The sequence below is a fragment of the Camelus ferus genome, chromosome 6 (genome assembly GCF_009834535.1).
Source record: "Camelus ferus isolate YT-003-E chromosome 6, BCGSAC_Cfer_1.0, whole genome shotgun sequence".
In the NCBI taxonomy this organism is placed as follows: domain Eukaryota; kingdom Metazoa; phylum Chordata; class Mammalia; order Artiodactyla; family Camelidae; genus Camelus; species Camelus ferus.
The window spans coordinates 31,443,285-31,469,922 of record NC_045701.1 but is presented as its reverse complement, the minus strand read 5'-3'; the positions used below and the strand labels follow the sequence as shown (position 1 = coordinate 31,469,922).

The 26,638-nt window shown below is 45.3% G+C and overlaps 1 protein-coding gene and 1 gene segment (V, D, J or C); both read right to left on the bottom strand.

The window, feature by feature from the left end:
• LOC102522345 overlaps positions 1-26,638 on the bottom strand; it is a 268,545-nt gene that overhangs the window by 65,521 nt on the left and 176,386 nt on the right.
• The window catches only part of LOC102522090 (T cell receptor delta constant), a 258,099-nt gene continuing 251,120 nt past the window's right edge, over positions 19,660-26,638 (bottom strand). For 2 of the 3 annotated variants that reach the window (XM_032481657.1, XM_032481659.1), the window contains 4 exons: positions 22,164-22,442; positions 21,533-21,598; positions 21,094-21,207; positions 19,660-19,978 (listed from right to left, as the gene is read on the bottom strand). In XM_032481657.1, coding sequence (XP_032337548.1) covers positions 21,095-21,207; positions 21,533-21,598; positions 22,164-22,442 — 458 coding nt within the window. In that variant the 3' untranslated portion in view covers positions 19,660-19,978; position 21,094. Of the gene's footprint in view, positions 19,979-21,093; positions 21,208-21,532; positions 21,599-22,163; positions 22,443-25,015; positions 25,215-26,638 lie in introns of those variants that run through there. The other variant, XM_032481658.1, reaches the window with a different exon arrangement.

The following is a 26,638-nucleotide window of genomic DNA, read 5'->3' as shown; positions in this document are numbered from 1 at the left end:
GGCATAGAACACCTGGCATACAGTTACCGTCCGGAGCTCTGGAAGGATGGTTGCCCTGTACAGACATTTTCTTTGCAGGCTCAGGTTGGCCTCTTCTGTATTTTACAGTGTAGGGGTTACAGCTCTCAGTTGGCCTAAGAGGCCCACCAAGTGCCGAGAGGGGGTCCCAGCTTCTCCGTGCATTCTGAAGAAACCCACCACAGAGCTCTTCCTAGTGTGTTTCCAGCGAGATACCAAAGATAAAATCCCCAATCTTGGCTACCCATCGTTTGAGAAGGAATGCCCTTGCACCTCTCAGGAGGTTCATGTGAAGCCCCTTGAAGCTTTAATTAGATAGGACCTCAGAGATTACTGAATGCATGGGATTTGACAATATCACACATTCTTCACTGTTTCTCTTGTTGCAGACATGTCCTGGTTTTGTCCCTGCTGAGCAAGGCACTTCTGCATATGACAACTTCATGGCCAGCCACGCTATGTGTCTTTTAGGTAGGACTTAGCCCGGAACATTTCAAGCCGGCTGCTACCAGGGCTGCAAAAACTCCTTCAACGCTGCATGCTCTGCACCACTTAGTCATTTACACCTCCCCTGAGCCAGTCTTTCCAAAAGCTTCAACGGGTCTGTGTTTTGCAACAATGCCTCTCTCAGTGCTGCATCCTCTCCTAATCACAGGAAGCAGATCTGAACAAATGAAACTCAGCAACCAGGGTGCTTAGCTGATGTCAAAAGGAAACTGGGAGCCTTCAATAGGATTTTCCCCATTTCCTCTTTACTCACATTTTATGACAAGTCAGTCTTTCCAGCATTGGTTTATAAGCACCACTCTTAGAAGCCGACCCAAAACACAGATTCTCAAGAAGTGTCAATAGCAACCACAGTTCCTTACTGCTATATATAGCACTGAAAACTTCCCCAAGTACTTACATGTGTTATTATGAAAGGGTGAGTGGATATGTGAAGGAGAGAGTGTGCTGCTCTATTCTCACGACCCAGAGGACAAATGGATTCTTCCTCCTCTCCTCGGTTGAACTAAGTAAAGTGGCTGCTCAATCCATGATTTTGGGAATGTTGGGAAAACTGGGGTTAAACGCTTGGAGATAACCAAAGGGTTCCACCCACGGAGACCTCAGTTACTGGACTGGAGATGGAGATTAGTTCCTTTAAGAGAGATAAAGTGAAGGTAAAAGAAGGAAAAAAAAAATCTGTCTGTAGAATTTCCAGCATTCATTAATGAAATCTCAGGGTCCCATTATTTCGGGAGATAAATTTAAGGGAGTTTTAGTATCTACATCAGGAAGACTTATATTTGGTCTACTGAATTTGCATAGTCACAATATGCCAATTTCCTCTTTATCTTTCTGGCAAACATTTCCTGGCTTTAGCTGAATCCCTCAGGATCCTGTATTCATTTTTCTCCCTGTACCGATAATCTTATTTAAGATGGATGATAGAAATGTTTTTGGCTGAAGGTAATTTAGTCTTCATACAATGGAGTTCTAATCTCTCTGATAGGGACCATATCCTCCCAACACAAGCGTTAGATTTGGAAACCAACCTGGGATTTTGGGGGAGGGGGGACAAATAATTTAAATCAGAAGAAAGAAGTGTTTTGAATCCCTCCCGCTTCCCCCCAGTTGCTTCAAACTTACTTGGATTCACAATCAAGAGAGTTCCTTTTCCAAATGTCAGTTTATAGCTGCTACCTCCACTATTCTCACAGTCAGGGGAGGCTTTACAAAAACATGAACAGGGGCTGCTCTTTGCAGAAGGGCCCTGGGGGTCAATATGGTCTTGATCCGGCAACTCTGCACTAACCTATAGGTTATTTGATAACAGGCCAGAAGGCGCCAGCTGTGGGAGGGAACTGGGCTTCCCAGAGGGCAATGGAGCCCTGATAAATATATACATTATTTATTAAAATTTTGTTTTTATTGTTTTTCTTTTTCTGTCTATAAGCGGCCACCTCAGTCTGGGTAAACCATCACTTTTTCTTCTTCCCTCATTGTCTACCCCTGGTTGGCACTGGTACCAGTTTCTATTTTATTGCACTGCGGGGCTAACTGTTTCTCTGCTTTTTATCGACATTGCTTCATCAACTGACTAGATTCTGGTTTACTGGACACCGACAGCAGAAGGTGAGAAGAGTGAGGAATTTTGACATAATCAAAAGTAGGAGTTTGATAGCTTTTGGGGTCTTTCCTGGTCTGCTTCCCTGCAACGGACCAGGCCAAACAAGCACGTGCCCGTCCAGGAGAGCTTGCAGGACGTGGTCTAGAAAGGACAAGGCCGTAGGGAGCCCCACGAGGCTTCACGCTTTTGTACTCACTGGGGATGATGGTCAGCCTGGTTCCTTGCCCGAATACCAGCTCCTGGCTGGGCTGCACCACAGCAAATAGCTTTACACAAACCTGGCCCCTCTCTGCCCCTGAGGAGGAGCCAGGCCTGCTCTCAGCACCCGAGCCGGCTGGCGACAGCGGCTGGGATCTCACAAATCAGAGAGGGTCAGGACAGTGTCTCCCTGGGGCTGCCTTTTCCTCCTTGACAAAGTCCCCTTCAGCTGATGCAGACGTGTCCCAGATTTTCACCCTCTCCGTCAGTCAAATATTTAACACCTTTATTTCCACTTTGTAGAATTTTAACTTTTCTTTTTTTTTTTTTTCTTAAAAACATATCCTTCAGCCTTTACAGAGGCTCTCCCTAAAAATAGCTGGATTAAAAGGCTCTTTAAAGTCAGAATACGCAAGGTCTCCTGAGTGAAGTTAAGCTGGCTTCCTCCTTGAAAATTTCTGGTTGGAATCCTAGGGCCTGCTGGTCTGGACCAAATCCACTGGCTAAGACTGGAAAGGTTAGAAGGCAAGGCAGAAAATCCAGGGGAAATCCTGCCCTTGAGCCCTTCTTGACCCTGCACTCTTACTTGGACTTGTTTTTGGACTTCTTCCCTTCCTCCCAGCCGGGACATTGCCAGCACTTGTCACCAATCATTTCTAGCAGACACCTACCCGCGTGCCCTTCAGTCTGAAAACAGACGTGGTTTCTTTCCTCTGCTCAGGGAAATTTGATTGAAAAACCGTTTCCCGTTTTGCAAAGTGAAAAGGATTAGGAGAAAAACCTGTTTGCTTCTGTTCTCCTCCTCCTCCCCACTCCCCTTCAGTGGTTTTACACTATTTATGGAAACAACCCCTTTAGGGTTAGAGAAAAGCGGTAACTTTCCAATCTCTCCATCTCTTTTTCTTGCTATCTGTTTACTGCAGTCCCATATTTACAATCTAAATTTACATTTCATTTCCATTTGCAGGAGCTTCTAGTGCACTTTTCTATTACTTCCAGAACACCATGTGTAATGATAAACTCTATTGAAATAAACCAATTCAGAAGGAGATTTAGGGCTGGACATTTCTCTCTTCCCAAGACAGGTCTGGGGGGAGAAAGTTATGATTACTCTTCCAGGCAAGCCCAAGATAGGGGCAGTGCAGCCAACGGAGCAACTGGGCTTGTGAGGTTGACGGGCTTATGTCTGAATAACCATCTACTAACCATTGCTCCTCGGGATTCGTTTGAATTTTCTTTTTAATCTAGTTTCCAAATGTCAGCTTCCCATCTTTTCAGCTCTTAGATTCTCTCTGACAGGCAAAGCTTAAGGTAAATCTCATAGATGTTTTTTGAACCTCGACCAATATTTCATCTCTGTACACATCACAAATAAAGGAACCAAAAGAAAGATGAATATAATACCTTTGGGAGAAAATTTATAACAGTTCTCTGGGAGAGATGAGAATTATAAATAAAAATGGAATAGCCTGTGCTTTTTCTGAGGATCACTTCTAGTATCCAGAGGGCTCTAAATATCCAACCCACTTTGGAAACACAGCAGCTGACCGGCCTGCTCTTTGAATTCTAGTTAAGAACTGGATGCACAGGTCAGCATGGGGCTCTTTTTAATCTCATACTGTTTTAGGCATAAGGGACTTTTATTAAGAAGCTCATCTGGGACTAACATAATACCCACCAGGATCCTGATTCTAGCCTTTCTAATCTGGATACTGATTTGGCCATGAAAGTAGAAGTTTTACTTTGAGGTGTCCACTGGGGAGTTGGTATTGCTCAAGAACTGTAAGCAAAAGTTAAACCCCAAACAATTGTCTGGAAGGAGCTTCTGTTGTAGTAAATAGAGACTCCTTCGTGGAGCCAAATTTCAGTGACATTCGAGTTTATTAATGAGTTTTGTTTTGAGAGGAAGTGGGAAGCACTCAAAATCTCCCTCTGGGTATTGCAAGATGGAGAGAAGGGTCATTAGTATACTGGATTAGGGAATCCTTCCCTCACACTTCCAAGATTAATTGCCCCTTTTCACTGAGGGGCGCAGAAATGAGCGGGTACCCAAAGGGGCCTCTCTGATGCAGAGCTCGGCCAAGGCAAGAATAAAAGAGTCCCAATTAGAAACATAGAGTTAACAGCATGTTTTCAAAAGTTCATGCTCTTTCTATTTTCGATATTTCCTTTCAATTTTACCCTTTCCCTAAATGTCAGCTTGTTATCCATGTCAGAATCAGAAAATCTTACACGGCTTTACCCAACTGGTCTGGTTCCAAGAATTTGAGAGTTTCAGGGATAAGACAATTCTTTCCCTAGTTGCACCAACATGGAGGCCTTGGGGAGACAAGGAGCCCGCCCAAGAGTGGTTACTCAGTCATTCACATCAATAGGCTGCGTCTCACCGTCTCCTGCTGGATAGGGTTGCATTGCACAGCCTGCACTGCTATGTGCTTTAGTATGTCCTTTTCCCCACTCCTTTTCTTTCTAAATGCTTTCTGTCCCTACACAAGAAAACTTCAGTTCGGCTTCCATGTGTCAATCTCACACAACAACAAAGACCAATTTAACATTTCCAAGGGCTTAAAGGTGTTGAAGAAACAGCCCTAACGCGGTTCCATCAGAGGCTGCCCTCATCATCATCTTCACGGAACGACCCATGCATGGCACCCAGTCCCCAAAGATGCTAATTAGCCGGGTGAGTAATTCTGTGATCTCTCACTGCATTTTTCAGAGTGGTGGTTTATGTTTAGAAACAAGTAATCAGCTTTAAAACATACCTGGCCGAACACTCAGAGTTGTTCCTTTTCCAAATATCAGCTTATTGTCGGTGCCATACCACACAATGACACGCGACTCTACAAAAAACTCAGTTGCCCAAACTCCCCTTGCGACCTACTTAAATGTTTACTCATCATCCAAGAAATTCCCCTGATAAAACCAGCTCTTTATATTAAGGGTCTGGTGGTAGAGTTTGTGGACCACCTGGGGGCCCTCCTGTTTCCTGGCACTGTTGTCATTTTATTGGAAATGTGCCAACATTCCCGCTTTGGTAAAACAGGAGCAAAAACTCCCATTTCACAGAGAAAGAAAATACAGGCTCAGAGAGTTCACTGGTTTTTCTTAGTCCCATGGAATATTCCACAAGTTTTAATATGAAATTAAGCTCTCTGACAGGGTGACTCCCTGGTTTAATGCTCCTCTGGCACTGTCATTCTTGTCTGGTAGATAAAACAGCACGTGAGGGTAAACAGCAGAGTCCCACGTGAGGTAGGGACACCTCAGTGGCTGTTTCAATTGGAATCCATCAATGAGGCTGCTGTGGTTTGGACTTGGGTTATAAAACAGAAAGGAAAATTTAGGAATCAGGGTTCCAGGGAGAAATTTGGAAGCATTTAGTTATTCATACTTCACATGGGCTTACTGTCAGTTTCGTTCCCTTTCCAAAGAAGATTCTTTCGGCTCCACCCTGAGTTACACCCCCTCAGACTGCTTTACAAATACCACCAAGACCCTTCCACCAGGTGCTGGGAGCTGGGGCTCCTCGTGCTCTCCCAGAGGAAGCACAAAACACAAACACAGTTGTATGGTCATTCCTGAAAAGGTGGGGGAGGAACTATGGAAACAATTCACTCTATCTTTACCTAACATAAAATTGTCATCCTTAATTAATTAATTAGCCTAGCGAGTTGACAGTTGCAATGAACTTGAAATAGCTCAGGCTTTGGGTTTGAAACCAGGGCAAGTTCCTCAGCTTGCTTCACCTCAGTTTCCCTGTCTGTAAAGTGGGGAGAATGATGCTGCCTGGTGACGTTGTTGTGAGGACTAGAATCTACAAGTGGGTCGCAGGGGTCCTGTTGATCGACCCCTGGCTTGCTTAGCTGAGAGCACACTTCTCTAGGGATCATTTTAGCAACTTTAAGACCAAAGCATCAGTGATTTTCTCCCCAAACATAATCCTCCCCACCTCCCCACCACTAGCAAACATTTAGTTCTGGAATCCGAGTTCCAGGTATTAAATTCCAGACTCTCTTTCTCCCTGAATCAATTTGAACAAGTTACTCAACCTCTCTCTGTGCTTCTATAAAAATATAAAACATAAAGATAAGAAGTTCTCTTCTATAAAATGAGGATAATAATAGCCCTTACCCCCATAGCGGGTATAAAGATTGACTGTGATGATGGATAGAAAGCATGCAGCGCCTTGCCTAGCACATAGTAAGCAATTAACAAACCATCATTATTTTCCTCCCCAGAAGCCAAACACATTGCCAACATTCTTCTTTTCACAAAGACCTAAAAATCTCAAAGCCCTTGGGCATTTCCTCTAACTGGTAAACTAGCCGGGCTAGGAGGACAGCTGAAGAACTACCAGGCAGTTTGATGAGGCGGGTAAGTGCTTTTGTGAGAACTTAGCAAAAGCTGTATCCAGCTGCATGGGTGCATCTTCCCAGTTGGACTATTTTGGGGGATGTGAAGAGGGTACCTTTCAGCCAGGCAGCACTTGACTATGAGCAGAGGTGGGCCCAGATGCCACATCCCCAACAGTTGGTGTGAAAAAGGATCTCAAATCACTTTAGAGAAGAGGGTTTAGTGCTCTCCTCCACTTACCAAGATTCACTGTGAGCTGAGTCCCCTTCCCAAACGTCATCTTAGTGCCACTGGCTTGCTGAACACTGTGCCAAGGGGCTTTGCAAAAACCTCTGGGGTCAACTTAATGAACCCAGCTTTGCAGAGCTTCTTAAGAACTAAAACTTTCCTTCTGCCTCCAAGCTTTTGAGTCAGGATAAGTGATGGTGTTTCTCTTTGCGGTAGCCCAGAGCTTCAGGGCTGAGAAGTATGTCCAAAGATATGATTGCCTCTTTAAGACACAGGAAGGCTCAGCAAGCTGATTCTGTATACACATTCTGTGGTCCAAAGTAATTGCCTAGCCGAAGCCATCTATCATAGAATATAAAATCCCACTGGGAGAGAAATTAGCTTTGCAGAATTTATAGGTAGTGTTTGATGGTCACTTCAATTGTCTGAAGACAAGACCAGAATTTTCATTTTGGCTTTTTCCAACCCTGCCTCAGTCTGCAGATGGCTGCACCTCTCCCCTAATAATCAAGTTCAGCTGTTGTTCAGACGTCAGCTAGCTTTCCCCCTCCAACAGGCATGCGATGATTTTATCTCCCTTTAGAACTCTGGGATTTTGTCTTGAGCTCACTAAGTCCTGGATAAAGACCGTTTGGGTTGCAAATGAAGCTGCTTAGTCAAAGACTGTGAGGTTTTCTTTCCCTTGAGTCTGGCCAGGTCAGAGCTATGAGCTGTCTTGGCTTTGTCCTGGACCAGGCTCGGCTGTGTGACCTTGAGCAAGTTCACAAACCTCTCTGAGTTTCCTTGTCCTCATATGCAAAATTAAAGAGGTGAATTAGGTGGTCTTTAAGGACTTTCAGAACTGATAGTCTTTGATTCTCTGGGTCTAATCTATCCGAAAATGCTCTGCAGATTACCACTCCCCCACCAAGGCTGTCTAGTCCTCCTCCCCATTGCCTAAACAAAATAAAACAAATAAGCAGAGAAAAGAAAAGTAGGTCTCTACTTATTACATATGGAGATAGAGTTTTCCAAGCCTACCATCTGCCTTAACACTTGATCTTTTTAGAAGTTCGAAGTCAGAATTTTGGAACCCAATCCTCAGGGGAGAAGTGTTCTTTCTTTGGATCTCCCAGATAATTCAAAACCAAACCAAATAAACCGACACCTTTGGTTTAAAGCTAGTGCTTACTAAGTTTCACTCTCACTTGAGCCCTGGTTCCAAATGTAAATTTCCTATTTCCGTCCTTCCCACAGGAGCTGTTGCCTTTACATAATACCACAGGCTCTTGCTTACCCACAGGAAAGGCGGTTTGATTTTTTACAGTCTTTTCCCAGCAGATAAGGGAATTCATCATCTAGCCAAGGGTTTCAGCAATCTGATTGCTCGGTGTCAGATAATGAGGGGGTTCTGCTAACACCACGCCTGGAAAGGAGGTACTCACCCAGGCTTACGATTAACTGAGTCCCCTTCCCGAAGGCGGGCTTCTCAGTGCCCTTCACACAGTGCCTCCACCCTTTACCAAAAGTCCTTCTCAGTGCTGGGCTGTAACTTCATCTTCCCAGATGCAGCCCATCGCTAGTGCGATCAAGGCTGTAATGCGGGGCCAGCTTCATGAACAAGGTCATTTAGGGATGCCCCTCTCTCACTAATGCAGCTCAGGACTCAGGCTATGAGGAGAGCAGGGATGGGATGGTCTAAAGTTCTCTGGCTTCATGGGCAGCTGAGACCTCTGCATCCTGAACACCCCACAGGTCATTTCTTGTTATCCACCCTGTTGTACAGATTTGTACGAACTGTAACTGCCTGGTAGTTCCCTGCTGATTCTGCCCTGCAGCAGGGAAGGAAATCCCTGTGAGCATCAAGTACATGAGGGGTGCCAGGCCTCCTTTTTCATGACCGGCAAGACAAAAAGCTCCAGTTCTTCCAGTGTTGACTGCTGGGAGCCTAATTTCAGAAATGCGGTTCTTTGAAAGCTTTTCCCCCATAGACTTTATAAATAATCAACTCCAGAAAACTTACAGTTGGGAAGATAAAGCTGCCCTACAAAATAATGAGGTACATGCTAAAGCCAATCATAAAATAACATTTTTAATTACCTTGGGTTTTAGATTATCTATGCTGTTGTGCACATTTCCTGTCCCCACTGCCCACCCTGTCCGACCCCCCCCCCCCCAAAGCTAAGCTACTTGCTCAGGGCCACAGTTAACTGTTTCGGTCTCAAAGGTAAATCTGTTGTCATTGTTCATCCATTGATAAAACCCCTCCTCCCTTAGGGCAATGACGCTGTCAACTCAGAACCTGGCCCAGATGATCCCTGGGAAGTACTGTGGGCACTTAATAAATGTTTGTTAAATTGAATTTTATTAAACATTCATCTTGTGTTCCTATTCCTTAAGGAACACTTGAATATCTCTCTGACAATTTTCAGATGGGAAAAAAAAATGAATTCTGCCAGATATTACTTACTGAGTATCAAGTTTTGGCTCCAAATGTCAGTTTCCTATTAACCTCATTCCCACAGGAGTGAACACCTTTACAAAAACCAGAAGTGTCAGTGTAGTTGAAAGGGATGTGGTGTCAACTTTGTTCTTCTTCCTCAGTAGACAGAGACAGCCCTCCGCCCCCGACAGGTGCCCCCTCTTCCCTGGGAAAGGTCAATCCTCTTTCCCTCTGTCAGGGCAGAGAGAGGAGGGAGGCAGAGCAGATTTTAGGGATGAAGATGATAAATAAGATATCAGAATGTTATCACACTATATCAGTATATACCTTCTTCTTCTTCTTTTTTTTGGAGGGGGGGCAAATTGATTTTTTTTTTCCCTCCCAAAGGCTGTTTTTAGCACTTTTTCTCTCCCAGAAGCAATGATAACTGGATTCCAAGTTGGCATCTGGGCACGAACCTCCAGGCTCTGATGAGTCACACATACTGAATTAAGAAATTATGCTACTCCCCTCACCCCCCCAAGTGAAGAAGCGTGCTTTGCCTTTTCCCCTGGCTGGGCAACGAGGAGCTCAAGCAACACGCACAGGGAATAGGAAGCAATAACTCTCTCAGGTCAGATCTACAGCTTTATACATTAGCATCCTAGACTGCAAGACCTGGAAGGGAACTCAGCAGCCACAGGGGTCAGTGGCCTCAGTTTCAAGATGAAAAAACCAAAGCCTTGAGGCTTCTATTTGCTCCAAGCCAAGTCAGTAGGTAGAGGCGGAGCTGGGGCTAGAACTCAGAACACCTAAGTCCTGGTCCTGCCTTCTCCCTTCTGGTGACTCGGGAGAACAGGGATCTCCCCGGGGCAGACCCCCTCCCTAGTGGCTCTACTGGCCAGCCCAGGTAGGAGTATCTCTGTTAAACGGTAGGCAAGCCAGACAAGGGAGATTTCTGGTTTGGTGCAGTGTTTACGATTTTACAGAGAGATATAGAGCGTTTTAATTCATTTTAAGAATTTTATTTCTTAGGCTGCAAGCATCAGCAATTGCCAGTGGGGGAAATGGCCCATGAGATCTCAGAGAAGCCAAGGGAAAGATAGAGATTTAGAAATCTGCCCTTTACCAGAAGGATAATCCAACAGAGAGCTGGCTCTGATTAGTCTGTCTCTGCGGGACTCATTGCAGGACTGACGTCTAGAGCAGGGGCGGCAGACATGAAACGGTGTGGTATTACCTCCTGCTCCTGCTCCCCTGGCGGATGTTGCTAAACTGACACATCACCCCTTCCCTCTGAGTCTCGCTGTGACTTCACAGTCCTTCTTTTTGTAATTGGAGTATAGTTGATTTACAGTATTGTGTTAGTTTCAGGTGTACAGCATAGTGACTCAGTTATACACGTATATCTGTTCTTTCAGATCCTTTTGCACTATATAGCTTATTACAAGATATTGAATGTGGTTCCCTGTGCTCTACAGTATAAACTTGTTGTTTATCCATTTTATGTATAGTTCACAATCCTTCTTAAAAATGTGCTCCAGACAGCTACTACCAATTGCTAGCCCTTGGTAAGTGAGATGTAACCTGTGTGTTTGCCCTCCGTGCTTGGAGAACAATTGGAGAGAAGATCCTACAGATGTCTTGAGAAATCTGGTTGGCAAAGGCCAGGCCAGGTCCCACACAGCCCCATCACAAAAGGTATCACTGACCTGGTTGGACCAAGGTTGTTCTTTCCGCAGGCTGCTCCAGAGGGGGCAGCAGTAACACCATGGAGTATCTCTTCTTCACAGCTTTCCTTCCAATGCTGGCTTTGGGTAACAAGCCATGGTAGCGCTCTTCATCCTTGCTCTTGCCAAAGAGCCTTCAGTAAGAGCTTTCCCCCAAACAGAGGTCCTGGGGGTGGAAGACGTCTGCTGGACCTCGGTCCCTCCCTGGCATGCTTCCTCTTATCCATCAGCCCAGGTCTGTCCTGGGGGGTCCTGGAATGGAATGTGGTGCAAGAAGAAAGTGATGCAGAAACCCTTTCTCTAGAGCACTCACTCCCATCATTGCAGTCAGACGTTCCTAAGCTTTCCCCTTTTAATCACATTTCTGTTCTTTCATAAAAAAGAGTTGCGCTTGTCCATATCCATCCAAAGAAATTTCCCTGTGTCTGTTACTGTTGTACCAGGCTTTTGGTTGACAGGGGAGTGCCCATTTACCCTTGCAGGCTGCTTCTCATGTCCTTGGAGATGGTGCTCTGAGTGAGGGGGGAGATGGGCCCTTTGGGCCAACAGAGGAGCAGCTGCCAGTGTCAGGGTTGAAAGGGGAAGGGGGAATAGGAGCAGCAACTTTGACTTAAGTTGTGAACAAAGAATATTTTCCTCCCTTGACCTATTTTCTGCCAACCTCTAGTGTGACCTATTTACGGAGATGGGCTGATGAGAGCAGCAGGGGGCGCTATAAGGTCAAAAACACCTCTGGAAACTGGGAGAAAAGTCCCGCTTTTTTTCTCTTTTTAAAATTGAAGTATAGTCATTTACAATGCTGTGTTAATTTCTGGTGTGCGGCATAATGTTTCAGTCATACATATGCATACATATATTCATTTTCATATTCTTTTTCATTATAAGTTACTACAAGATATTGAATATAGTTCCCTGTGCTGTACAGAAGAAACCTGTTGTTTATTTATTTTATATATAGCAGTTAATATCTGCAGATCTGGAACTCCTAATTTATCCCTTCCTACCCCTTTTCCCACCCTGGTAACCATAAGTTTGTTTTCTATGTCTGTTTCTGTTTTGTAAATAAGTTCATTTGTGTCTTTTTTTTTTTTTTATTTCACACATAAGTGACATCATGTTGTATTTTTCTTTCTCTTTCTAGCTTACTTCACTTACTATGATGATCTCCAGGTCCATCCATGTTGTTCCAAATGGCATTATTTTATTATTTTTTATGGCAGAGTAGTATTCCATTGTATAAATATACCACAGCTTCTTTATCCAGTCATCTGTCCACGGACATTTAGGTTGTTTCCATGTCTTAGCTATTGTAAATAGTGCTGCTATGAACATGGTGCATGTATCTTTTTGAATTAGAGGATGATGGGGATCAAAATCCAAGCCGTGGGACAAGAGTGACTTGTTTACCAAACCCCTGGGGGCCCACCAGCTTTGAGGGCCCCTGTTGAATGGTGACTTCAGGCTAACGAAAGGCAATCTAAGGCACCACTGCCTTGGGGAGCTGCTGAGCTGCAGATACCAGTAGGTTCGAGAGAGATGGGGTAGGGAAATTCAAGGGTAGTACGTCTGTAATAGGTCATTAAATCTCGAGAGTGTCTCTTAGCCCGAAAATTTGGGGGTCACTTTGGGGCTACATTGCGGTCTGCCATGAACAAACCTGTTGCAGCCTTGGGAAGACATAGGGCAGTGGGTTAGAAGGCTCACTTCTCATGCTCCCAGCGCTCTGTGGGGTTTGGGGTGAGTGCAGCTGGCTCAGGTCTCAGGGGAGCTCAGAGCTCTGTGATGAGCTTGCTGCAGTGACAGCAGATTAAAGATATGCGTCACTTTTGAGGGGCCATCTATTGTTACAACATGTTTTTTTGCCAGATTTCATAACCTTATTTTTTAGATTTACCCAGCATCTTATCTCTGAATGTCTTTGATGAGACTTGCGCTCTCAGGAACTTTGTTCATCGGCCTATTTAATAAAATTGACGACAGCAGTAGCAATGCCTGCCTAACATGCCGAGGTCCCTTGCCGGGTGTATTGAGTATCTTATTTCATCTAATTTTCCAACAGTCCTGTGAAAAAGCCATTATCACGATCATCTCCATCTTACAGATGGAGAAATTGAGGCTTGGAGGAGTTGGGTCGTGTTTAAGGTCACACAACAAATAAACGCCAGAGAGGATAGGAACCCAGGCAGCCTGGCTCCTCCAGAACCCCACTGTTCTGTACTGGTTCCATCCAGAACCAGGACACTGTGCTGCTGTTCTGAGAAGTGCCCTTCCTGAACGGATGCCTTTCAAGGAACTTTGGAAGGACACAGTGGAGGGGAGAGTCATACTTGTGCCGCCTCGAGGAGGTCTCTGGGTCTGAACCTTCCACGGGAACTGAGGAGAGGGCGTGCCCCTCCCTGTGAGGGTCTCTGAAGCCCTCCCCTCTGCTCTTGAGTGGGCAGATGTAACTGGGGTTTGGCTGTCAGAAGAGGAGCAGCGGTTTAATCTGAACACTGTTACTGCCTAGATCAGGAAGGGAACACTTGGCTCTCGTAAATACCACGTCTGGCCACACCACTAGAACAGGGATAGACGCCCGGCGACTGAGTGGGGGCTGCCAGAGCCCATCAGTGTCGGAGACCTGGCAGCTCCGAAGTGGCCCACCCCCGGCAGTGGGGCTGGTGCCTTTGAGAGGGGACCCCTGCCGGCAGAGGGCAGTGCAGGCCTGGTGGCAGCTGTTCGCTTGGCAGCAGTGCCGAATCTTCCCCTTCCACATCCAGGGGCCTGGGGATGCCCGGGCTGGGGCTTCAGACTTCCTGGTGTGCACTTTCGGTGATCTTCACGACTAAATTTTCCAGATAAAACACAAAATGCTCAGCAGCGTTTGAATTCAGATAAACAGTGAATACCTTTTCAGTATAAATATTTTCAAATATGGTATGTTCCAAATATTACTAAATTCCTTTTTCTTTAGATTTTCTCTTTCATTGAAGTACAGGTGATTTACAATGTTCTCTTCAGGTGTACGGCAAAGCGATTCAGTTATACATGTACACATATATGTATTACAGATTCTTTTCCATGATATGTTGTTATGAGAAATTGAATATAGTTCCCTGTGCTACTAAAAATTTTTTCTGTTGTTTATTTGAAATGCAGATTTAATTGGAGGTCCTGCAATTTTATTTGCTACATCTGGCGACCTTATCCACGCCAATGGTGAGTTTTTAAGTGGAGAAAGTTGCATTCCTTTGTTTACAAATATTTACTGATTTTCAGGTACGTGGCAGACACAGACCTAGGGGCTGGGGCATATCAGTGAAAAGATAAACAAGTAAACAAGGCCTTGCCTTCCTGGAGCTTACTTGATGGGGGTGTGTGTGTGTGTGTGTGTGTGTACATGGTGAGACAGTAAAGACAAATTATACACATGTATAAACCCGATGACTTCAGTGCTGTGAGAGAAAGTAAGACAGAAGTGTAATCGTGGGTGACATTGAGTGGGCGAGCGACTAATTTACGTGCCAGGAAAGCCTCTTTGAGCTGAGATTTGTGAAAAACTGGAAGTAGAGTTCCAGGCAGCGAGACAAGGGAGGCAGACAGAGGAGCAGAAGGAGGCGCAGCAGCTGAAGGGGCGTGAGAGAGTCAGGAGAGGACGTGCGGGGGCGGCGGGGGCAGGGGATGGACAGGAGGCAGCGGCCCGGCCACACGCATGTACGGTGAGTTACAGGCCCAGGAAACGAGGTCCCGCTGGCATCATCTGGTTTCCATTTTATAAAGACCTGGAGAAGTGATGGTCCAGGGGCAAGAGCAGAAGCAAGAGGACCAGTTAGGGGGTTATGGCTGTAGTCCTGATAAGAGATGTTGGTATTGGCGGGAGGTGGTGGCGGTGGGGGGTGGAGAGAAATGGATGGACCAGAGACACACTTCCTGGTGGAACTGTCAGGACTTCCTGAAGAACTGGAGGTGGGGGACAAGGGAGTCAAAGGAAATCCAGAAGTACTCCTAGAAACACTCCTAGGTTTGGGGGAGCGAGGCAGTCTTCTCCTTTTCAGGGCAGTGTCTCCCAGCTGCTGTCCTGCCCTGGCTTGTACAGGAAGCAATGTTTGTCTGGCATGTGGCTGGGAGGGGCTGGCCTCAGGGTCTCCAGCCGCCCCCGGCCGCAGTGGCGCTCTGAGCACTATCTCAGCACGCCTGTAGCCCGCTCATGGCAGTGCAACCCCTGGGAAGCTCTGCTCTGGGAAATTTTCCAGTTGGAGCCAAATGTGTGCTGCAGAGGGTCTAGGGGAGAGATGGAGATCATACCGAAGAAAGCACTGTAAGTGTTTTCAGCATCACGGCAGAGCCTCAAGCATCAGAAACAGGAGGGTTCAATATTTTGTAATAACTGTAAATGAACTGTAACTTTAAAAAATTGTGTAAAATATAACCCCCCAAAACAACCACAACAAAGATAGAGAAGAGTCCTAGAATTCAGGACTAGGACGAATTTTATTTAAAAAAAAATTTTTTGGAGGGGCAGGTAATTAGGTTTATTTATGCATTTAAAAATTATTATTTTTTATTATTTTTAGTGGAGGTACTGGGGATTGAACCCCCAGCCTTGTGCATGCTAAGCATGCACTCTACCACTGAGCTGTACCCTCCTCCTAGGACAGATTTTAGAAACAGCCTTGTCCAACCCTCTTCTCTCCCTGCATGAAGAAGTAAGGGACTAGGTAAAGGTTCTCGTTCATTTATTCCATTTACTGAGTCTGACAAGCACGTGCAGCTGGGCTGGGGCTGTGTGACAGAGCTGCTCAAAGTGCGATCGTGGGCTGGTGGCCAGTCTGTGAGCAGAGGGTATGGAAACAGAGAATAAGCCATTTTCACAATTTGATATCGAAGTACGTGATCATAGGGCTGGCAGTTCTGTTTCTTTTTTTCTCCAAAGTAATTCACTTTTATTATGCTTTACGAAAGGATTAGTTCAAGATGGACTGAGCACCAGAATGACAATAACAAAATTTCCTGGGCTGGAAGCACGCGCCTGACAGAGTTACAGTGAATTCAGTCACGTGACTGTCAGGGCTGCCATCTCCCCTCACTTCCCTCCCACCTCCTCCCCGTCAGAAGCCCTGAGACAGTCTCAGAGATTTAAGGACCCCAGTTTTATTCTACAGCCTTTGCCCTGATATGAAAAGATGATTCTTCTTGTGGGCGTCAGTCTTTTGCTTGCCTGTAAGTACACTTGTTTACGTCCCTTACGGTGTATCACCCATTTCCCCTTTTCTGACTTTCCAAGCCTTGGTCTCTTTCTCATTCCCACTGGGTTTCCCAGTAGTTTTCTGCCTTTAATTTTCATCTGTGTCCTTCTCCTGCCTCTGACCTGTGAGTTCCTTCTGGGTGGTCCTTTGTGGGACCTGGCGCCTGTGGAGTGCAGGACTTCACTGTGTTCTTATTTCCTTTCTTCACAGGTAAGAGTGTGCTGTCTGCCAAAGTGACCCAGACGTCCCGGGACCAGACAGTGGCGAGTGGCAGTGAGGTGACATTGCCCTGCACTTTCGAAACCGAATACTCAGATCCAGATTTATACTGGTACCGAATGAGGCCAGGTCTTTCTCTTGAGTTTGTCCTGTACAGGGATAACACTGAATCCCTTAATGCGGATTTTGCTCAGGGTAGATTTTCTGTGCAGCACAATGTGGCTCAGAAAACTTTCCACTTGGTGATGTCCTCAGTGAGGGCTGAAGACAGTGCCACTTACTACTGTGTTCTGGAGTACCCACAGTGATGCAGGTGCCCAGGAAGTCTGCACACAAACCCCTGGGGAACAGGCTGGCAGAGCTGCCTCTCAGGGCAGCACACATCCTTGGACACAGCATCCTTCATCCTCATTGTTTTGTGGTCCATCCTGGCCTTTAGGGGAGCCCTAATAATGTCTGCCAAATAAGAAAAGGTCTGATCACACCCAGGGGAGCACCTTGGCTTCAGATAGAGCAGACATCTCCCTGCTTCTGATTCAGGGTGCCCTTGCTGCCTGAGTCCCTGTGGTGGGGACAGGAGGCTGTGCATCTGAGGGACCCCAGGGCCAGGTGTGCCTGGTACAGAGCCTGACTTGTGCTGGGAAGCTATCAGGAGAGGGCAGATGAAGGACCAGTCTAAGGAGAGCCCACCAGAAGTATCTTTAGTCTCCATCATTTATCCTTTATTGTGAATTGGTCTGTTTTCCTTTTGAAATTCAAATTGGACACAAAGTCACTTACGTAAAAAGGTTTTACCAATATACCTTCATCCTCATCTTCTTGTGCAGCCTCCTTACTTCTCCTGGATGCTCTCCATTTTACTTACTTTGTTTGGAGAACATTGTCCTTTCACTGAAGAGCATTGAGATATTCCCAGAAAGTTGTCTGTGAATTCCAGAATCCCAGCTTCAAAGTCCCTGAATTTGGAGCTCAGTGGTGTCTCCAGGGAAGAGAATTACCTCCAGGGGAAACCAACGATGTGATGTGAAATATATACACCCTCAGCCCTGGGAATCCGCCCCTCCTTCTTCTACTTCTACTGATGTCTCTGCCTTCAAACAACTCTGAGAGCTGCTAGATGTACTCTTAGAAGCAGTAGATGCCTTAGACATTATTTTATAGGAAAAACACTGAAGTCCAGAGGAGTGAGGGACATTTGCAAGGTTAGAGAGCTGGTTAATGACAGAGCCAGGGGGGCGGGGCGGCGCTTCCTGGCAGCTGCGCACTAGAAGGCTGCATCAGCCTGTGGTTTGGACAGCAGTTTATCTGGGCTTCAAAACAGGTGGATGAAAAGCAGTCACTATAGAGATGGATGGAAAGGACATGGGTGAGGAAGACAAAGACTCAGGCAAATGACTCAGCCTCTGGGGCTTCTCTTCCACAGCCTGCTGAGTATGTGCAATGAGACTCCCTCAGGGTGGTTGTGGGACTTAAGTGAGATGCTGCCTATGAAATCTCTGGGACACTGTCATCTGCAGTAGGATGGGCCCCACACCTGAAAGCAGCCACAGTCCCCGCTGGCTTCTGCCTTCAATCTTTTCTGGAGGGTACTTTATGCGGAATAAATTCACAGTCCTGTGAAATGCTAGGATGCCTTTTGCTGAGAGTCAAAGTAGGCTAGAGGTTGGCTCATTCACATGCTAAGTACAAGACAGTCCTGAAGTTCAGCCTGGATGAACTTCAAATCAACCCCTCTCCCTTGTTTTGGGGGTGCGCTGTGCTCTTGGAGTAGGAGCTTGAGGCTGGCACTCCCAATAGCTTGGTTCTGGTCCTAGCAATATCCCTGCCGCACTGAATGACTTTGGACAAGGTACACTCCCTTTTTGGGGAGCATATTTTTTTCCATCTGAAAAATGAAGATGTGATCTTTTTGTTCTTATCAACCTCAGAGAAACATTCTAACGTGACCCAGGGTAACAGATGTGAATGTTTTGGAAACAGGCGTTCTTCACCCAAGGTGAAGTTGTGTGGAATCTTTTAATGGTTTTTTCCACTAAAAGATGTTTCCCTGGATGGACCTGGCTTATCCGTCTAGACTGCCTTAAGCCCACTGACTCAGCGTGCGACTGCCTCCTTGCTTTGGTTTGTGCTGTGAGGACATGATGTGGGGGTCTGCGCATGGCAACGGTTGGGGAGTTGTGCATGAGTGTCTTTTCTTTCACTTGTAACCTCATAAAGCCCCATTTGACACCCCACATGGGTGCGGAGGCAACCGCAATGCCGGGTTGCTAGGGCTCTGCTACTTGGGTTTGCGCAGCAGGAAGAAGCTGCGGCTTTGCTGAGGTGCGAGGAGCAGAGCTCGGCGGCCACAGGGGGGCGGTGGTGGTGTTGCTGTAGCAGGGGCAGCTGCAGCCGCAGCGAAAGCAGGAAGCCCAGGGCTGGGTCCCCCAGGCAGGAGCCTTGCAGGCTGGGGGTGCAGGGAGCTGAGGTGGGACCTATGAGCTCAGTTTGGCTTTTGCCTGACTACCAGTGGTTCACAGCCCTTCTTTTCCCTCCACGGTCTGCAATGAATAAAGCCAGAAGTAAGGCACACACAACACATTTTAATAGATGCAACAGAGACAGAGAAAGATGGCAGAAAATCATCAACACCAAAGGTCCGATGACCTCAAACTCCCTGTGCACAGATGGTCAGGCGAGAGACAGTGAAGACATTGTTTTTAAGGGAAAACCGAGGGGTCTCATTCCTAGCCCTTCCTCCAAAGCGCTTGCACAGTGGGTTGCTTGAAAGCAAGGCTGATGTCTTACTCATCTTTGTACCCTCAGCCCAGTGCCTAGAACTTGGACTAATTCACGTTTGTTAAATCAATTAATAGTGAGATGTGCGTTTCCTCTGCATTTTACTCTGTTCTCTGCTAATAGCTCTGAGAGTATTTAGATGACATTTTAGAAACCCCACCGTCTGCACAGAGAGTATCAGGGAAGTCAAATGTAGTTTTGTTTGAAAAGTGCTAGGAAAAGCAGAAAGTTTGGGGCAAATCCAGTCCTGGATGGAGCAGAGTCTTTTGTGCTTTGGTGACAGGACACCTGCTCTCCATCCCCTTGGATCTATTTTCCTCTTGGAGGATGGAGCTGGGAACCTGATGGCTCCCACTTTCTACTTCTGGAGGCAAAGAAAGTCAAAGGAACAAAACAGTCTTTTCAAAGTATATTAGTCATAGGGAAAAAAATGGGTCCTACATGCCTTTATAACTCTGTATCCCTTTATAAAGCAGCATATAGAGCAGGTGGGACCATAAGCCTCCACTCCCTAGGACTTCTGTCTTTCCACCAGGTTGAAGGATAAGCTGGATTCGTTGCCTTTAAGGGAAAACTAGTTTGGGTAGCAGCCATTTAAGGAAGGCTGGGATGAGTCAACTTGTGCCACCAAGAAGTTGAAAGCCAAGGAGATAGTACCTCTGTAGGCTTTTGTTTTTTTTTTTTCAGGGAGTGTAGCCGTCTCATGCCAATCAGCCTGCAAGTGAAGGAAAATGGACAGAGTTGTTACAGAACTGGAGACTGTCAGTGCTGGAAGGAACCGCAGTGGCCACGCAGTCTGGGGTTGGCCAGCACCTGCTGTAGCGGTTCCAGTGCAGACATCACCAATCTATCCCAGCACATTTCCCTTCTACACATGGCACTAGTTCAGTTCATCAATGTTGGCACATGTCATAAAACCCATCTACTCTTCTTTAGTCATTCTTCATGCCTTCGTTTCTCAGATACGATAACCCAGACCCAGAGAGGTGAAGCAACCCGGCTCAGGTAACACAGTGAGTCGGTGACAAAGTCAGAACTAAGACCTAGCTCTTCTGACTGCTAACGTAGTGCTCTTTTCATACAGCCATTTAGCCTGTGTCCTTGGGACAATTGGTAAAACAGTCACTCAGTGGGGAATGACTAGATATGCTTGCAGGCTAGGTTGGATCTGTCCAACACTTTTAAGTCTAGGGTTGTTCCTAGATCAGAAGCTGGGATGGGGCAGGTATTGGAGGAGCAAACCCAGGCCTAATTTCATGTCTAAGATAACCCAATGAGAACGCAATTAATAGGCAAATAATTAACATCTTAGCCTCGACTTCACATGCATCTTGAGTGGCCAGTAGTGAGCTGTTCACTAAGAATGAGAGTGTGGGTTCATCCTCAAGCTAGGCTGGTCTCCATACCAAGTCCTGTGATTAAGGATGGAGAGCCAGCATCCCCTTTGTCTGGGCAAAGACAGGTTCTGAATATTCTTCAAATGAAGCATTACTGATGGACTTGCAAATAGCCCATGGTCCCTTAGCCAGATAAACAAAAGAGCAAACAGAGAATACAATTTCTTCTTATTTACCTCCAATTTTTTTAACTTCTGGGTTGGAGGTAGGGATTATCAGCTGGTACATTATACCACATGGATTTTGGGTCTGGCTTGAAATAAAAAGATAACAGGAGATGTGGTGTTCTGTATCTGAAATGGCCCACCTTATTACATCATGATATCTCTGTGTGTTTTTCCTTTCCCCAAACTTCTCACCATTCCTAAATTCCTTTTCTCCATGTGCAGCATAGTTTGGATGGAGGTGGGAAAATGAAGCAGCTAGTTCTTACCTTAAAAGAAAAATAACTTGGCAGTCAAGAGAAAATTGACGGCGACAGTCTTGGCAAACAGCATTCGGAACCCCAGCACTGAGAGGGACATCATGTTTACCTTTCCAGCAGGAACTGTGGTGGAATGAGAGTGAAAATGGGGTTTCAGCAGGAGACTAAATTTCCTCCCAGAAATTGGGCCCATGACACGAACACCAGCCGGCCCCAAACCACCATCATTCTTCCCAGCTGGGTGCTTCAGAAACCTAGTGAGGCACCCAGCGAGGCAAGCTTTGGAGAAACCCATGCTTGCAAACTCTGCTCCGAGAGTCATAGAGAACCCACTGGGCTCAGGTATGGTTTTTGTATTCTTTTGAAATAGAGTGATTTTTGGCCCATCTGACAATTACAGAGTTTGCTTTAACCTCAGTTCTAAAGTTGGCCCATGGTTTCAACTAACCTTGAGGTTCATAGCACGTCTTTGAAGTTTGATTGTTGTTTTCAGATGCCTTTGGTTTTGGAGTCACTGGAACAAATAGCAGTGGTCAGGGTTACCATGACAGCCAAGAGGCTCAAAGGATTTCAGGTTTTAAAACTGGCGGTGGCTTTGAGTAAGTAAACTGAGGACCAGAGGAGTGGCTTGGTTAAAGTCATACAGCTACTTGCACACCCGACTTACTTCCTGTCTTGAGATTTTTTTCATTATACCACAAGGCCAACATCTAGGTACACCTCTGATTTCTGGGAAGAGCTAAGATAGTTAACCCCACGATAGGCTGGATTGCTCTTTGTTTTGGCATTCACACTAGACTAGCTTGCACATGAATTTTCAACCCTAGATTCTTTAGTATGAAGGAGACAGTGGCTGGTGAAGAGGAAAGATGAGGATGGAAATGAGATGGGCTTTATCTTAGATTCCAGCTCAGAGATGCAGCATGTTTAATTCCCAGTCAGTGGGCTATGACTGAACCCAGTCTTATTTCCAGCATGACGCTATACTGAGAGTGATCTGTCAAGATCATCTCTAATGTCTGTTTCCCTCTACTTTTCTTCCATACGATCCCAGCCCCTTGAGGCCGAATATGACCTACCTGAAACAGTTTTCTTCAGTTCTAAATCAGTGGAGTTGAAGATTTGTTCATTGTGTTGAACTGAACATGTCACTGAATCGGAATCTTCATACTGACCGAGCTTGATGGCACTGTACCTCCCACTGGGAGAGACGACAATAGCAGGGTCATATTCTTTTATTTTCTTGGCTGATTGTAGATTTATATTTATATCCTTAGGGTAGAAATCCTTCACCAGGCAAGCGACTTTTGTCCCATTTTTCATGACAAAGACAGATGGTGTGGCAACAGACTGCTTTCCTGCAAATATAATCAATTTATTTTGTGAGATGATTATCCACATGTGGGAGTTAAACAATGGTGTTTACCTCAGTTCCCCTGGGGGCCGAACACTGCAATCCTGACACTCCTGCATCCTGTTAGTGCCCTGAGCTTGTTAGCACCTCCAAGAAAGGATGGCCAAAGGAAAGAGAAATGAAAGGCAGGCAGTTTGCCTTCTAGTTAGAAGCTGCCAAGAGAGATCCTGGGAGCAGAGATGGAAAATGACAAATACAAAGAAGAATCTGGATCATCTGAGTTTCAATTATCTATGTTTTATTAATCAATCCTCTGGACAATTGAGGTTGGGCTGAATATCTGTCTTAATCAGTTGGTATGCTTTAAATGCATGAGCCCTTGGACTGAGATCAGGGCAGGGTCTAAGAAGGACTATGAAACTGGTTCTAGCACTGTGCGGATGGTAGTGATGGAGTCACTTCAGGGTGTCAGCCCCATTTTTTGGACTGGAAGGGATCTGCTAAAGTTAAGCGGTCCATCTCTCTGCCTTTAGGTGAATTCTTCTTCTTTTGTAAGGGACTACCCTACAGTTTATTTTGAGTCTTTAATCAGAGAGAAATAACTATCATTTTCAGGAAATCCTTACAACCATAAAACCAGTTGAAGCCCGTTTCTTCTTGTTTTGTTCTAAGTGGAGCTTATCATTGGGTGTCCTCCTCCCCTTCTTTCATGCCCCATCTTGGATGATCATCTATCTGCTACTCTGTATATAAATCTTCCTGTTCTTTTTTTTTTTTTTAGATATAATTTTTTCCTTTTTTTTTTGTCAATGGGGGGGGGGCAGGTAATTAGGTTTATTTGTTTATTCTTGGAGGAGGCACTGGGGATTGAACCCAGGACCCCATGCAGGCTAAGCACGTGCTCTACCACTTGAGCTATACCCTCCCCCACTGCACCTTTTTCTTTCCTTAAAACCAGAGGTCCGGGGTGGGTGGGGGATTTTTCAAAGGGCTCTCCTGGAACGTACTTTCAACCTACAAAAGAAAACCTTCACTGTTTTATTTCCCAGCATAGCCGAAACCACTGATAACAGGTACTGATAACCCCAGCAGTAACGGCTTGGCAACCACATGTTCTGCTCAGCCACCTCCCTTCAGAACTGTGGCGTTTCTCACTCACTCTACTGACTTTGGTGAGATGGGTTCCAGCTGATTTTCAAGGGAGCTATGAGTGATAGAGAAAGGAAACCAGTCCATTAAAAAACAGAAACAAAATAATCCTGTCTCCTTCGTTACTTAAGAGTAAGACCCAATCCTAGTCTGATTTAGTTGGCTAATTAACGCTTGCTTGGGATTTAAAAATCTAAATTCAAAGGCAGTTGCTAATGGTCACTTTGGGCTAGAGAGACCTGGCTTGACTAATTTGAACAATGTCATATAACCAACAAGACAGATGTCTGAAGAAGGTCATACACTGAGGATGTTGAGCTCTGAATCTGTTACTCAGCATTTCAGATAGAGCATAACGAACTGGTTTGGTAAAACATTTTTCTCAGACCCTCTTTCTCAATTGGAAGATAGGGTCCAAACAGCTGTTTCAAAGTAAAGTGTTTAATCCATTCTTTGGTATCATGGTAGCCAGAGAAAAGGGTATCTGACTGAATTGAAACTTTGAAAAAAAAAAAGAGATGTATTCAATACGGTTGCCATATGTAACCTAGTCTATTTTGTATTAGACCTAAACCAAACTTTGAAGTTGTATAAAATTTGCACTGCATTGTAGTCTGAAATGTAAAGATTTAATTGCTTATCTTTTGAGAATTTCCAGTCTTTCTTCTTGGTCCACAAATGTAAGTACATTTCAGCAGGTGTTTCAAAGTGCTATTTGTTGGGATAATTCTTATTTATTTTCAGACTTTCTTCTTTTTTTAATGGGTACTAATCTGATGCTAAGGTTATGTGCTGGTAAACAATACAGAAAGAAGTATCTACCTTTCCTGAACAGTCTTTCTTAATTTATAAACTTAAAAATTCATCTGTGTTCTAGATTCACATAGAGCATCTTACTGGTTCCCTAAGGTTGGCAACATCTATAACAAATGTCACTAAGAACTTCAAGGATCTCTGCCAATATGGGACTTAACTTGAATGCTGAAATATAAGTTTGCTCTGCCTGATTATTCTGACCAGGTTAACCACCTTTTTCCTAAATCTTCCAAACTGCAGGGCGTTTTTAAGGTTGCAGTAAGGCATGCACACTACTCTGTTTAGCCAAAGAGATGAATAAGGATGAAGCAACTACCTGGAGAATTTGGGCCTCTGGCCCTCCTGCACTGGATGCTCCAACTATTAGTATAATGCTTCTAGATTTCTTGGTGCTTTCTGGTTTGCTCTGAAGACTTCAGAATTTTTTTTTTGTAAATAAAAATATTTATAGAGCTACTTCATCTACTCAGCCTGGTATCTTTACTGTGGTCCCCTCCACACTTGTACTATTCCATCTCCTAGTCATACTTTCTCATGTAATACAAACTGGATGGCAGCCCTAGTCCCAGGACTCAGTTTATCCCTAGAAATATATGGAAAAAATCAACTCACGGTGCTCCACGAAGAGTTTGGTGCCAGCTCCAAAAAACATCTGTCGGGTGTCCCAGGAGCACATTGTGGTGCTGCCTTACCGGTAACCAGCCTGGGGCTGGCCTAGGGCCTGGGCTGGAACATCTGTGTCCTGCCTCCCCAGCCTGGTCCCCAGCCTAGGGACCCCGCAGCACAGAGAACTACAAAGCTGCCCTTGATGAGATCCGGGGGCCATGTGGGCAGAGTCTCAGTTCCCTTTGAAGCTAACAATAGTTTAAACTGCTGGATAAGGAGTTAAGCATGAAATCCACAGCCAGGAAGCACTGGGACAGGGGACGGGGCTGAGACAAAGCAAGGGAAGAGGGTGACAGATGACCAAGAGCTGCCTTTAAGATGGAAAATCTAACTCCTCATTTATTGGGAGGGCTCTCCAAGAAAGACACACTAGCCTGGGAGTAGGGATGGCGCACTGAATATTGACGTTTCTTGTAATGAATGTTAGGCGGGGGAGGGTTTAGACACAGGTCTTGTTCTCATATTCTGGTTCCCTTCTCTTGGGTCATAATACTGCTTTTTGATTAGAAACCTAATGTCTCCCCCATCACTCAGACTAAGTCTCACAATAACAACAAATCTACTTTCTAATTCCCTGAGCTCAGAGAAAGGCTTTCTAAGGACCTGAAGGTTGAACAAGAAATTGGTAGCTGACAGGGAGCCCAGTGGTGCCGTGTGTCATGGATGCAGGTCAGAGAAACCAGCGCTTGCTTTGGATTGCTTATTTTTATTTTATAATTTCTCCTGACTCTAGAGCTGGATGCAAGCCTCAAGAGGACAGAGTAATCATGTGAAATGGAATTTAAAAACCATATAGATTACTCTGCCTTATCACCAAAAAATCAAGTCTAGGGCTAGAGCTTGGCAAAAGGGAAGGATGGTTGTATAGGGCCATTATTTGCTGTCAAAACTTTAAGGATTGGGGGCTTGATTTGGAATTCTCACTCCCTCTACCTGAGCGTCATATCATCGTATTACAGTCAATCACTGCAGGAAGAGGGAACCAGAGAAGCAACTGGGGTATCACTGGAGAGGGCAGTTCAGCACCCCTCTCCTTCTTCCCTAAGACTCCCAAAGGCACAGCCTCAGAGATTTGATTCTAACACGGCAGATAGCTCTGAATTTCAAGTGGAAATCATTTAAAGGGAAAATGAAGCACAATACTTTTTGCTCAGATGCAGTTTGCCTAACATCAATCAGACTGCAATCAGTTACAACATGATTCTGTTTCCCTCCTTCTTTTCATTGCTCTAGTCTCCCCTCCAAGATAAGAAAACTCACCAAATTCCACTATTTCCCTGGAAGCAAGAGGCAATCAAGAATGCCTGTATGTTTATTTTACCTTCTAAGAGACACGACCAGTCCCTTTCAGATCTTTCAGTTAGCCTCACCCCATGGATGTAACTTCTCCCACTTGTTTATTTCCTCTGAAATAAACAAAATCAGAATCTAACCCATGCCCCATTGGTTTTGGCATTTTGGAAAGCTTCTGAAAGATTGTTGTTCTCTCTACTGGTCCCAGTGACTGAATGTTGGCAGCTAACCAAGCTACCCAAATATAGCCCCTGGATTTCCAAACACTGGAACGGA